Source organism: Cervus canadensis, chromosome 6 (assembly GCF_019320065.1).
Source record: "Cervus canadensis isolate Bull #8, Minnesota chromosome 6, ASM1932006v1, whole genome shotgun sequence".
Lineage (NCBI taxonomy): Eukaryota > Metazoa > Chordata > Mammalia > Artiodactyla > Cervidae > Cervus > Cervus canadensis.
In genome coordinates this window covers 21,420,572-21,434,069 of record NC_057391.1, presented here as the reverse complement: position 1 = coordinate 21,434,069, position 13,498 = coordinate 21,420,572, and the positions used below count along the sequence as shown (strand labels likewise).

General features: G+C 40.3%; 1 gene segment (V, D, J or C); it reads right to left on the bottom strand.

The window, feature by feature from the left end:
- Nucleotides 1-705: 705 nt before the first annotated feature.
- The window catches only part of LOC122443235, a 24,727-nt gene continuing 11,934 nt past the window's right edge, over nt 706-13,498 (bottom strand). The window contains 1 exon segment of the V gene segment in view: nt 706-1,903. Coding sequence covers nt 1,558-1,903 — 346 coding nt within the window.

Below are 13,498 nucleotides of genomic sequence, written 5' to 3'. Positions count from 1 at the left end.
TTTTTTTTTTTCATTTATTTTTATTAGTTGGAGGCTAATTACTTTACAATATTGTAGTGGTTTTTATAATAAACAGGTAAAAATAAGTGAAATATTTCTCCTACTTCCATGAGTCACTCTAGCAAATTAATTGAGCCCAAGGTTTTGTTTTGTTTTGTCTTGTTTTGGGAATCTTCTATCTACAGTCTTTTGTTCAGAAGCACAGTTGATCACTTGGGCTTGTGACTGGCATGCTTTTTTCATGTAGAAAGTGTCAGAACTGACTAGAATGGTAGGATACTCAGGTGGGATTGCAAAGAATTGCTTGGTATGGGAAAAAACACATTTGTTGACCAGAAATGTTTTGTGTGAGTAGTAAAGGAGACTCATAGGAAAGAAGGACATAATAGGGCAGAACTCGGTTTTTCCCTACACAAGAAGGAAAAAAACCTGTTTTTTTCCCCCTCACACACAGCTTTTTTCACAATAGCACAAAACCGTAATCAATCCAAACAACCCAAATATCTACTTCTGGGAAGATGGATAATTAAATTGTCAGATATTCATGTAGAGGAACTCTACGCATCAATTAAAAAAAGAACAAACAAGACATACACAAAATGACACCAGTGAATTGCAAAGATATTGAGTGAAGAAAACCAGAGATAATATGCACTATGCATGTAGATATTAACAAGTGTAAAATTTCATTGAGTTCTAAGCTTCCATTTTGTACATTTTATTATATGTGTTGTACCTCAGTTACAGAGAGAGAGAGAAGAGAAAGCCAAGAAGCATTTTGAATATTGAGATAAACGTCAGTGTCATCACCTGAGAATAAAAAGTGGTTCCTCTGGGGAGGCAAAAATAGACTATGTGGAAGAGTGGGAAGAAAAAGAGAGTGTTATTTGATTTTGTAAATAAATGAGAGTATTATTTTGATTTAAAAAAAAGAAATTTTATTTTTAAAAGGATGAGAAAGTGAGAATCTCAGATGAGACGAGGTTGAAAAATAATCATTGGCTTTATCACCACCAGAGCCACTGGTTTAAGTGAGAGCTTCTCTCAGAGAAATGCTCACAGAAGTCAGGTTCAAGGAGAGGAGGACTGGGACTTGAGGAAATGGAGACAGTAAGTCTAGACAGTCAACTAATTTGATTATTAAGGAGAAGAAAAATGTAGTAATAGGGCTGGTGGAGATATGACCTTTGAGAATATATTAAAATGGGAAAGATTCTCTTACAGACATGTGGCCAGATTATTATAAGAGAATGCCAAAAAATTTATTTCAGGGAAGAAGGTGCATTCCTGTGGTATCTTTTCAAGGGGCCCAAGACTGGAAACCAAGACTCCAATACCACCACTATCCCTTTCAAATCTACACGGGGGAAGCTCTGGGCTGTTTAAAAGAGCAGACTGATCCATGGACACCCGGGGTGGGGGGGTACTGTCTAGGATCCTGGACAGAATGCCCAGTAATCTCTGCTGTCTGGCTGTGTCACAAGAGTTCGTTCTCCATAGGACCACTTGGGAAGAGTCTCTGGTTGCTCAGGAGGAAGGAAAACAGCAAAGACGCCCTTATTCTAGAGCCGCAGCCTCAGGGTTTGAGTACAGTCTGCAGGTGCCTGGGGAGCACTGTGTCTGCGCAGTGCAGAGGTAAGTGGCTGAGTCTTCGGGTTTGGGGGCTTCGATGTGCAGAGAACTTCTCTTCTTTAACAAGGTGGCTCTCAGTCTTTCTTTCTGCTTTTCATCCCCAGCTGAGTAAAGAAGGAAGAGGAGTTCAGGGCCCTTCCCGGGGTCTTGTCTATACCACAGTAGCCCTCTGAAGCTGCTGACGGTGTGGCTGCAATTGAGACTGAGACTGTCCCCCTCCTGGGTTCTCAGGGTCTGAGGACTCTGCTGCACTCGGTCTTCTCCACGCAGCCTTGTTCAGGAGAACAAAGTCAGAAACAACACAAAGCTTTCAGTTCAGCAGTGCTTAAAATCCCAACACAAAGCATGAATGAGCAGTGTCTAGACTCCTCTCTCTCTCCTCCCCGTCTTTGGAAAAATGTGCCCATAAGTTCTCACCTCTTAACCGGCAACTTACATCCAAGCTGAACCCACAAGACTATGAATGCACATTCAAGCATGTTCTCCATCCTGCCACCTCACTCTTGATGCAATTTTAGTGATTCCAAATCTTCTCCCCTGAGGGGCTGCTCCTGTGTCTTAGTTCTTCTCTAATGCACAAGAGAGCCTTTCTGCTGGGCTCAGCCAATCACAAGCAAATCTTCTAGTAGCTTCATGCGTTTGACTTTTAAGACACTGGAAAAATGAAAGGAATGGAATCACTTCCCTCTGGTGGTCACAAACACAAACATCTCACTGGACAACTATGCCACTTACAAAGACAAATATTGAGGGAAGGACATCCTTTATGCTGCTGGGCACAGTACCTAGGAGGTCTAAAGCAGTAATCAGATCATGTCATTGTTCCTTGAATGTACTTTAAAGGTAAACTGCTACCAAGGGTTATAGGAGATGAGCCCAAGCATCAGTGTAATGGGGCTTCTTAGGTGGCACTACTGGTAAAGAACCCATCTGCCAGCACAAGAGGTGTAAGAGACATGGGTTCAATCCCTGGGTCGGAAAGTTGACCTGGAGGAGGACATGGCCGTCCACTCCAGTTTTCTTGCCTGGAGAATCCCATGGACAGAGGAGCTTGGCAGGCTACAGTGCATGGGGTCGCACAGAGTCGGACACGACTGAAGGGACATAGCAGCACTGGCATTGGTGTAATGGACTGTGTTTCCCTCTACGGTACACAAGAGTCACAGCAGGGGAGACCTTAAAAAGACTAGAGTGCTGAGAGAAGCAGAGGGATAGAATAGTTGTGCATCTGTCTGGAAACCTCTTTGACAGAGAATTGGGAATATAAGTTAAGAAATCCATTTCCTCAAATAATTTTATGCCTGGCTTCAGGGACCAAGCATGACTAAAACGCAGGGTCAAGAACTTGATAGATCTTAGGAGGACAGAATGGGCGATCATGGCAGAGGGAAAGAAGAGCTCTCCAATATAGACATCAGACAGGTCAGAAAGTCACAGGGCAGAGTGGGTAGCAGAAGATAAGTATAGCAAAACTAGCCTTGCTTAACTTGCTTGGTTCTATGACACCCCATTGGATTTTGTCATTGAACGTGTGTCTATGCTGTGGAGTTGACCACCATTTATAGGAGCTCTCTTAAGACTTGTCTGAACAGCACACTCTGCCCCAACCCCATTAGCTTCAATGCGGAAAAAGAGCATCAGCTCTAAGCTGCACTGTTTTGATGTCACTTTATCCTTCACCCACTCAGTGACAAGAAAGAATAAGCAGCACAGAAGTTCTTACACTAACAGTGTTTGGAGTTTCTTGTTCTTGGACTTTTTGTTTGAAAATTTGGTAATTTCTCAGTGATTTAAGTCATTGAACTAACATATCCATTTTAGCATCCTTTCATATAATTCATTTTAACCACACTTAGCAAGTTCTCTTACAATCATATTTAGACAGCAGCTTTTCTTTGTTTCTGAATGTGTATCTCAGAAAGAACATGAGAAAGATAACTGCAAGATAAATGCAGGAGCTCTTTGTAGAACAGACACTAAATGAATCCGGGAGCTGGATGAGTGATGTGTAACGAAGCTCAAGAGATGATTTACAGTTGCGAACTTTATGAAAATTGTATGTCATTTTTTAAATACTTTTAATTTTAAATCACTATAGATTCATGGAAGTTTCCAAAAATGTACAAGGAGGCTCTGTGTACGCTTTACCCAGTCTCCTCCATGGTATCTAAACCAGGAAATTGACATTAGTAAAATGTACAGGTTTCAATTTTTAGATTTCCTCAGTTTTGCATGCAGATATGTGTGTGCGTGTGTAGCTCTATTCAATTTTACACATGTACAAATTCATGTGTTCATGTATATCACATGTATAGGTTCATCACCACATCCAAGATTCACAACTGTTTCATCATAACAAGGTTTCCCTAGGCCATACACACCTTTGTAGCCACACTGACTCCCTTCCCTAATCATTAACCCCAGACAATCACTCATCTGTTCATCCATACAATTTTGTTGTTTAGGAATGTCATAGAGTGGCTTCCCTGGTGGCTCAATGGTAAAAGAATCTGCCTTCGGGAAATGCAGGTTTAGTCTTTGGGTCAGGAAGAGCCTCTGGAGAAGGAAATGGCAACCCACTCCAGTATTGTTGTCTGGGAAATCTCATGGAGAGAGGAGCCTGGTGGGAGTCCATGGGATTGCAGAGTCAGGACTGACTTATCGACTAAACAACAACAATGACCTAGAAATAGAATTATATAGAAGTAGCCAATGAGATTTTTTTCACTTAGCATAAAGAGTAAAATCATGAGATCTATCCAAGTTACTGTATGTATCCAACTTGTTGGTCTTTTTCATTTCTGAATAGTATTCCATGGTGTAGATGTTCCACAGTTTGCTTAACCAGTAACCCACTGAGGGACACAGTTGTTTCCATATTTCAGCTGCTCTGAATAAAGCTGTTATGAATATTCAGGTACAAGTTTTTATGTGAATAAAATCTTTTATTTATTTAGAATAAGTGTCCAAATGTGTGATTGCATGTTTAGTTCTATGAGAAACTGCCAAGCTATTTTCCAGAATGCCCGTATCATTTTAGATCTTCATCAGCAATTTGTGAGTGACTGAGTTTTTCCCACATGTTTGCCAGAATTTAGTGTCATCACTAATTTTTATTTTAGCCCCACTGAGATTTTTGTAGTGATATTTCATTGTGGCTTTAATTTGCACTTCTCTGATGGCTAATATTGTTGAACATCTTTTCAGGTGCTAATTTGCAATCTGTATATCCCCTTTTTGGTGAAACACCTGTTCGAATCCGTTGCCCGTTTTCTTCCCTCATAGCTCAGTTGGTAAAGAATCCACCTGCAATGCAGGAGACCTAGGTTCGATCCCTGGGTTGGGAAGATCCACTGGAGAAGGAAAAGGCTACCCATTTCAGTATTCTGGCCTGGAGAATTCCATGGACTGTATAGTCCAAGGAGTCGCAAAGAGTCGGACATGACTGAACAACTTTCACTTTCAACTCTAGTTCTATAACTTATCATTTCATATTTTTAACAGGGTCTTTTACAGAGGAAAGGTTTTTAATTTTGATTCAGTCTGGTGTGTGCATGTGTGTGTGAGTGTATCATGCTTTCAGTGTCAAATCTAAGATTTACTTAGCTGCAAGCCTGAAATTTTTCTCTTATTTTTTTTTTTTTAGAGTTGCATAGTTTTATATTTTTCATTTAAGTCTATAATCCATTTTGAGCTAACTTTTATAATGTATATATTTTTAAAATATTTTTTAAAGGGCTGTGTCATCATCTTTGTTTCAGGCTTTACCTATTTGCTGTTATCAAGTAACTAGTTCAAAGCAACATAACCAAAGTGTGGATTGAAGACTTCTCATAGGGGAGTGAAAACAAATTTGTTCTTTGAGCCTGTGACTTTCCCTTTTTATACTTAGTGTGATTTCTCTACCTAAAGAGTAAAGTTAAAATTGTAGTAAAAAGCCAAGCCCTTCTCAATTCATCGCCTCTGAAATCCTCTATCATGTATTACAGGGCAATGCTTTCTAGTATAGATTCAGAAAATGATTACATCTGTCCTATGATTGAAGATAACTGTAATCTCTTCTAACATTCACATTTCTTTAAACTTTAAAGTTCTCTGAGAAAAATGCCTATCAATCTTTAAGTCATCAAACTGAGCTAAACATCAGAATCTCCTTCCTTGTCTGTAACTTCTTTCTTATAATTGAGCATGTGTTTCTTGAAGAAGAGAATATTCTTTACAAATTGTCCCAAGAATGAAACTTCCCACTTTCTGTTATTACTTTTTGCTAAAATTACAGGCTTCCATTGACCTTTTTTCACAGTCAGCATTCCAAGGTCAAACAGCTCATTTCTCCAAGGATGTAGTCATTCTTCTTACTACTGTCCCAGGGGCAGAGTCTTTTAAATACCAATTTTTTTACAATTGAGGATAACACTTTCTAAAAATTTTCTTAAGTGTTGTGAATCCAGGAGCTTAAAACTGTTCTTGATCAAAACAAGTCAGCCCTTGAAAACAGAAACTAGAAAAACAGACAAGACACTTTTCTTGTCTTAGGCTAGGACTCCCAATGATAGGAGTATTTATCCCTAAACTAGGTCTTTAGATTTGAAAGAAAAAATATACAAAGAAGCAGCACAAGTCATAGCAATGGTAAAGATAGGTAAAAACAGATAGTTTGACACCATCCAGTTGTACTCATGGGCAAAATCTAGTGTATGGAGACTACCTGTTATACAAAGGTCACTTCCTTTGAACCCTAGAAATTAGGATGGAAAGGAAAAGTATTGGGACTCAAAGAGAACTAAGGTAACTGTGACTTTCTTTCAGTCTGGACCACTGCTCCCTCCTTGCCCACTACCATCCTTAGCTTAATAAGATCCATATCTTTAGACACAGCAAGTAAATATTTTAGGCTAAAATTTGAAGATTAAAAAGTCTAGAAGTGAAAGCAAGAAAGAGATAATAGAGGGGTACGTTACCATTGGCTGAAACCTCAAAGAATCACTGATAAGAGGGACTTCCAAGTTTACAAGAGAAGAAGTTGATATACCTTACTATAGACTCACTCAGGTGATTAAGATGGCTCTGTCTATGCCAACAGGAGGGAGACCATATAATTTAATTGCAAGCCTGAAAATAGTACCATATGAAGAAAATCTGTTCAAACAGAAAGGGAACTTATGACACATATAAACAGAAGTATTCTTGTGGTGATGAGAAATGAACTACAAGAAAAAATAGATCCACAATTACCTAACAGCATCCAAAGGGTAGAAGCTCTATATCTGTTGATTTTATGAATTAATTATTCTTCTTCAGTCAACCAATATTTGATACACAACCACTATGTGCTATGTATTGTGTAATGTACAATGAATTCACGTTTCCTGACCCTACGGAGCTCAGAGTTATAGTCATAACAGAGACACTACTTTGCCAACAAAGGTCCATATAATCAAAGCTATGATTTTTCCAGTAGTCATGTGTGGATGTAAGAGTTGGACCATAAAGAAGGCTCAGTGCCAAAGGATTGATGCTTTTGAAGTGTGGTGTTGGAGAAACCTCTTGAGAGTACCTTGAACTACAAGGAGATCAAACCAGTCAATCCTGAAGGAAATCAGTCCTGAATATTCATTGGAAGGATTGATGCTGAAGCTGAAGCTCCAATCTTTGGCCACCTGATGCAAGGAACTGACTCATTGGAAAAGACCCTGATGCTGGGAAAGATTGAAGGAGGAGAAGGGGATGACAGAGGATGATAGTTGGATGGCATCACTGACTCAATGGACATGAGTTTGAGCAAGCTCTGAGAGATAGTGAAGGACAGGGAAGCCTGGTGTTCTGCAGTCCATTGGGTCATAAAGAGTCGGACATGACTGAGCTACTGAAAAATACAATACATAATTATAGATATAGATGTAGATACATAAAATCATATTAATTGCAACATCCCTTTTGTCTTGGGCTTTGGAGACAGCCTGCAGTACATGAGAACTCATGGATTTTGTCAAAGTTTTTTTCTGCATCTATTGAGAAAATCATATGGTTTTTATCTTTCAATTTTTAATGTGGTGTATTACATTGATTGATTTGTGGATATTAAAGAATCCTTGCATTCCTGGGATGAAGCCCACTTGGTCATGATGTATGATCTCTTTGACAAAATTCAACATCCATTTATGATAAAAAAAAAAAAACCCTCCAGAAAGCAGGAATAGAAAGAACATACCTCAACATAATAAATATGACAAATAAATATAACAAACCCACATCAAACATTACCCTCAATGGTGAAAAATTGAAAGCATTTCCCCCGAAATCAGGAACAAGACAAGGGTGCCCACTCTCACCACTACTATTCAACATAGTGTTGGAAGTGTTGGCCACAGCAATCAGAATAGAAAAAGAAATAAAAGGAATCCAGATAGGAAAAGAAGAAGTGAAACTCTCACTGTTTGCAGATGACATGAGCCTCTACATAGAAAACCCTAAAGACTCTACCAGAAAATTACTAGAACTAATCAATGAATATAGTAAAGTTGCAGGATATAAAATTAACACACAGAAATCCCTTGCATTCCTATACACTAACAATGAGAAAACAGAAAGAGAAATTAAGGAAATAATACCATTCACCATTGCAACAAAAAGAATAAAATACTTAGGAGTATATCTACCTAAAGAAACAAAAGACCTATACATAGAAAACTATGAAACACTGATGAAAGAAATCAAAGAGGACACAAATAGATAGAGAAATATACCATGTTCATGTATTAGAAGAATCAATATTGTGAAAATGAGTACACTACCCAAGCAATCTACAGATTCAATACAATCCCTATCAAGCTACCAATGGTATTCTTCACAGAACTAGAACAAATAATTTCACAATTTGTATGGAAATACAAAAAACCTCAAATAACCAAAACAATCTTGAGAAAGAAGAATGGAACTGGAGGAATCAACCTGCCTGACTTCAGGCTATATTACAAAGCCACAGTCATCAAGACAGTATGGTACTGGCACAAAGACAGAAACATAGGTCAATGGAACAAAGTAGAAAGCCCAGAGATAAATCCACATACCTATGAACACCTTATCTTTGACAAAGGAGGCAAGAATATACAATGGAAAAAAGACTATCTCTTTAACAAGTGGTGCTGGGAAAACTGGTCAACCACTTATAAAAGAATGAAACTAGAACACCTCCTAACACCATACACAAAAATAAACTCAAAATGGATTAAAGATCTCAATGTAAGACCAGAAACTATAAAACTCCTAGAGGAGAACATAGGCAAAACACTCTCCAACATAAATCACAGCAGGATCCTCTATGACCCACCTCCCAGAATATTGGAAATAAAAGCAAAAATAAACAAATGGGACCTAATGAAACTTAACAGCTTTTGCACAACAAAGGAAACTATAAGCAAGGTGACAAGACAGCCTTCAGAATGGGAGAAAATAACAGTAAATGAAGAAACAGACAAGGGATTAATCTCAAAAATATACAAGCAACTCCTGAAGCTCAGTTCCAGAAAAATTAAATGACCCAATCAAAAAATGGACCAAAGATCTAAACAGACATTTCTCCAAAGAAGACATACAGATGGCTAACAAACACATGAAAAGATGCTCAACATCATTCACTATCAGAGAAATGCAAATCAAAACCTCAATGAGGTACCATTACACGCAAGTCAGAATGTCTGCTATCCAAAAGTCTACAAGCAATAAATGCTGGAGAGGGTGTGGAGAAAAGGGAACCCTCTTACACTGTTGGTGGGAATGCAAACTAGTACAGCCACTAAGGAGAACAGTGTGAAGATGCCTTAAAAAACTGGAAATAGAACTGCCATGACCCAGCAATCCCACTCCAGGTCATACACACTGAAGAAACCAGATCTGAAAGAGACACATGCACCCCAATGTTCATTGCAGCACTGTTTATAATAGCCAGGACATGGAAGCAACCTAGATGCCCATCAGCAGACAAATGGATAAGAAAGCTGTGGTACATATGCACAATGGAATATTACTCAGCCATTAAAAAGAATACATTTGAATCAGTTCTAATGAGGTGGATGAAACTGGAGCCTATTATACAGAGTGAAGTAAGCCAGAAAGAAAAACACCAATACAGTATACTAACACATATATATGGAATTTAGAAAGATGGTAACGATAACCTTATATGTAAAACAGAAAAATAGACACAGATGTACAGAACAGACTTTTAGACTCTGTGGAAGAAGGCAAGGGTGGGATATTCTGAGAGAATAGCATTGAAACAAGTATACTATCAAGGGTGAAACAGATCACCAGCCCAGGTTGGATGCATGAGGCAAGTGCTCAGGGCTGGTGCACTGGGAAGACCCAGAGGGATGGGATGGGGGGGGGGGGGGGTTGAGATGCGGAACACATGTAAATCCATGGCTGATTCATGTCAATGTATGGCAAAAACCACTACAATATTGCAAAGTAATTAGCCTCCAACTAATAAGAATGAAAGGAAAAAAATACAAAAAAACAAAAATAAAAAAAAAGTTTCTTGTCTGTTTAATGCAATCACAGCAAGCTTCCTGGTGGACAAAATTTGTCCAGCTGTATGTGTCTAACAGGAATCAATAATGTGTGCTAAAATAATCTTGCTTTTAAATATCCACCCTATAGCCAAAATGAGTACAAGCTCACCAGACCAAGCATTCTTATTTCCTTACATCAGAAATGCAACCCTAGAGGCTGCGTGCCGCTGCTAATGAGCCCGTGCGCCGCCCCTACGGAAGCCAGTGCACCGGGAGCCCGTGCTCCGCACCAAGAGGAGTCGCCGCAGTGAGAAGCCCATGCACCGCAATGACGAGCAACCTCCACTCGCTGCAACTGGAGAGAGCCCAAGTTCAGTAGCAAAGAACCAGCCAAATCAAAAAATAAAACAATCAAATAAGTAATAAAAGAAACATGGCCACTCAAAAGTCACAAACGCTTTTTCATCCCACGGCTGCAGCAGCTCCAGTTCAAAGGCTTTCACTGCAAACAGCACCTCAATAGCGTTACGTCTCAGCCACACGCAGACTGCTATGTGATTTGCCTGGTATCTCTGTGTTGGTTTATGACTATGATTCAGGTGATGCAGCTTTTAACCATCTATTTCTTTTCTCTAAATGAACTACTAATTTTGTGACATCTAATATCTATCTTACATTATAAGAAAAATAGATTTTTTTTGAAAGTCAGTCTAGAGAAGAGAGAAATCTTTCTGGATGAAGAGGGGTGCTTCTGGGGATTGAGCTTGGGTCTTCCTTAAGACTGACATCCACCCTATTATCCTGTAGAGCAATTCTCAACGCCTTGAGTTTCTAGGATTAGACCTGAGCTTGATTGGTTTTCCTGAAAAACTCTAAATGTAAACTAAACTCTGATCAAGGAGAGAATATACCTCTTCCTGACTTCAGCCTCCTGCTCCTCTTGGGTTTGCGCTCAGCTCCCGCTGCAGCCCTCCATCACTGTGTCACTCAGAGCACAGTAGTACACAGCCGAGTCTGTTGTTTCCACTGCCTGTTTCTGCAGGTGGAAGGAGCTGTCCCTCTTCACAAGAGTGGCCTGAAAACCTTCATGCTCGGGCCTCTGGTTTGCCATTGAGCCCTTCAGGAGGAGTTGAGGAGCTTTGTTGTGATGCTGGACATACCAGAAAAGATAGGGATCTGAATATGTGGCCTGGTAAGTGCAGTTCAGGGTCATGAGAGCCCCCTCTAAGACAGTCACTGGGCCTTCTGTCTGGTTCACTGAGTCACCATTGGTCCCTCCTACAAGAGAATCACTTCGTTATAGTAGAAATGTACAGGAGGAGAGTTTTCAGCCAGAGAAGAAAAATAAAACTGACCTGTTATCATAGGAAAATGAGAAATCATTTTAGGACAGAATGCTACTTACCAAGTATTAAGAAGATGACCAGAACTGAGTGAGGGGCAGAAAACATTCTGGCCACAGTCCTTGTTCCCTAGAAACATCAAATCTAGCAAAGTTAGTCTTCAGCTGGATGTTACAGAAGCTCCTCACTCAGAAAATGGGGACCCCTTTCTGCACAGCAGCAGTCATCTGTCTTGTGGCTACAGAGTAGGCTAGTCAAACCAGCTCCTGAATACAAAAAGGAATCGCATTTGAAGGAAGCCCCGCCCTCTGGTGGTGATCTTAAAGATTACACCACAGTCATGTCTGACCTCAGTTCAGTTCAGCAGCTCAGTCGTGTCCAACTCTTTGCAACCCCATGGACAGCAGCAGGCCAGGCTTCCCTGTCCAACACCAGCTCCCGGAGCTTTCTCAGACCCATGTCCATTGAGTTGGTGATGCCATCCAACCATCTCATCTTCTGTCATCCATTTCTCCTCCTACCTTCACTCTTTCCCAGCATCTGGGTCTTTTCTGATAAGTCAGCTCTTCCCATCAGGTGGCCAAAGTATTGGAGCTTCAACTTCAGCATCAGTCCTTCCAGTGAATATTCAGAACTGATTTCTTTTAGGACTGACTGGTTTGATCTCCTTGCAGTCCAAGGGGCTCTCAAGAGCCAAGGGGTTCTCTTTTGAACACCATATTTCAAAAGCATCAATTCTTCAGCGCTCAGCTTTCTTTTTTGGTCCAACTCTCACATCCATACATGACTACAGGAAAAACAATAGGTTTGACTATATGGACCTTTGTCAGCAAAGTAATGTCTCTGCTTTTTAATATGCTGTCTAGGTTGGTCATAGCTTTTCTTCCAAGGAGCAAGTGTCTTTTAATTTCATGTCTGCAGTCACCATTCACAGTGATTTTGGAGCCCTAGAAAATAAAGTCTGTCACTGTTTCCATTGTTCCCCATCTATTTGCCATGAAGTGATGGGACTGGATGCCATGACCTTAGTTTTTGAATGCTTAGTTTAAAGCCAGCTTTTTCACTCTCCTCATCCTGACCTACTCCTGACCTAGTCCTCCTGATAAGAGTTTGTGGGGTACACACAGGAGAATGGGACAGGACTCTAAGAGGAGAGCCCTAAACCCAAACCTGCTTTGGGAAACGTTCCATTATTACATCCATTATTTTCTGTGTGGTATGATGTCACTAGCTTTGCAAAGAATGCCAGTTAACAATTTTTAGGAGGAATAGTCGGAGGGTTTCTTCTCTACATATGTCTCCATGATTCCCATGGGTCAGAAAAGCCCCACTGCATGGAAAGTGCTCCCTCCTCTCCCCAAGACCTTCGCCTGAATTAGCTCTATTCATCCCCAAGGCACAGCCAACATGTGCTGGAATGTTGGAATGTTACATAATGTTGGAAACATTATCTAAGTCAGGTCTCAAACAATGTGTGGCTGAACGATCAGGTGAATGAATGATCCCTGTGCCCTGTGCTGGGCTCAGTCACTCAGTCGTGTCTGCCTCTTTGTGGCCCTAGAGACTATATATAGCCTGCCAGGCTCCTCTGTCCATGGGATTTTCCAGGCACGAATACTAGAGTGGCTTGCCATGCCCTCCTCCAGGGGATCTTCCCAACACAGGGTTTGAGCCAGAGTCTCCTGCATCTCCCGCATTGCAGGCAGATTCTTTACACATCTGAGCCACCACATCATTTAAGGCAGATCTCATCTAATGTGTGGTTGAATGAACAAGTTATTACCCCTATCCATCATAAAATGTCATATTTGTAAAATTAAAAAATAAATTGCTGCTATTCTTTTTTACTGATAAAGGTAGAGTCTACCTTCCAACTAGCAAACTGGACAAAATATATGAGACAAGTTGTGGAACTTGGACATCAGGTAGCACAGAGATAACAAAAACAGATGAGATGAGCCAGGACGTCGCCCAGATTTCTTCACGAAGGCAGCTTCTAGGCACCAGTGC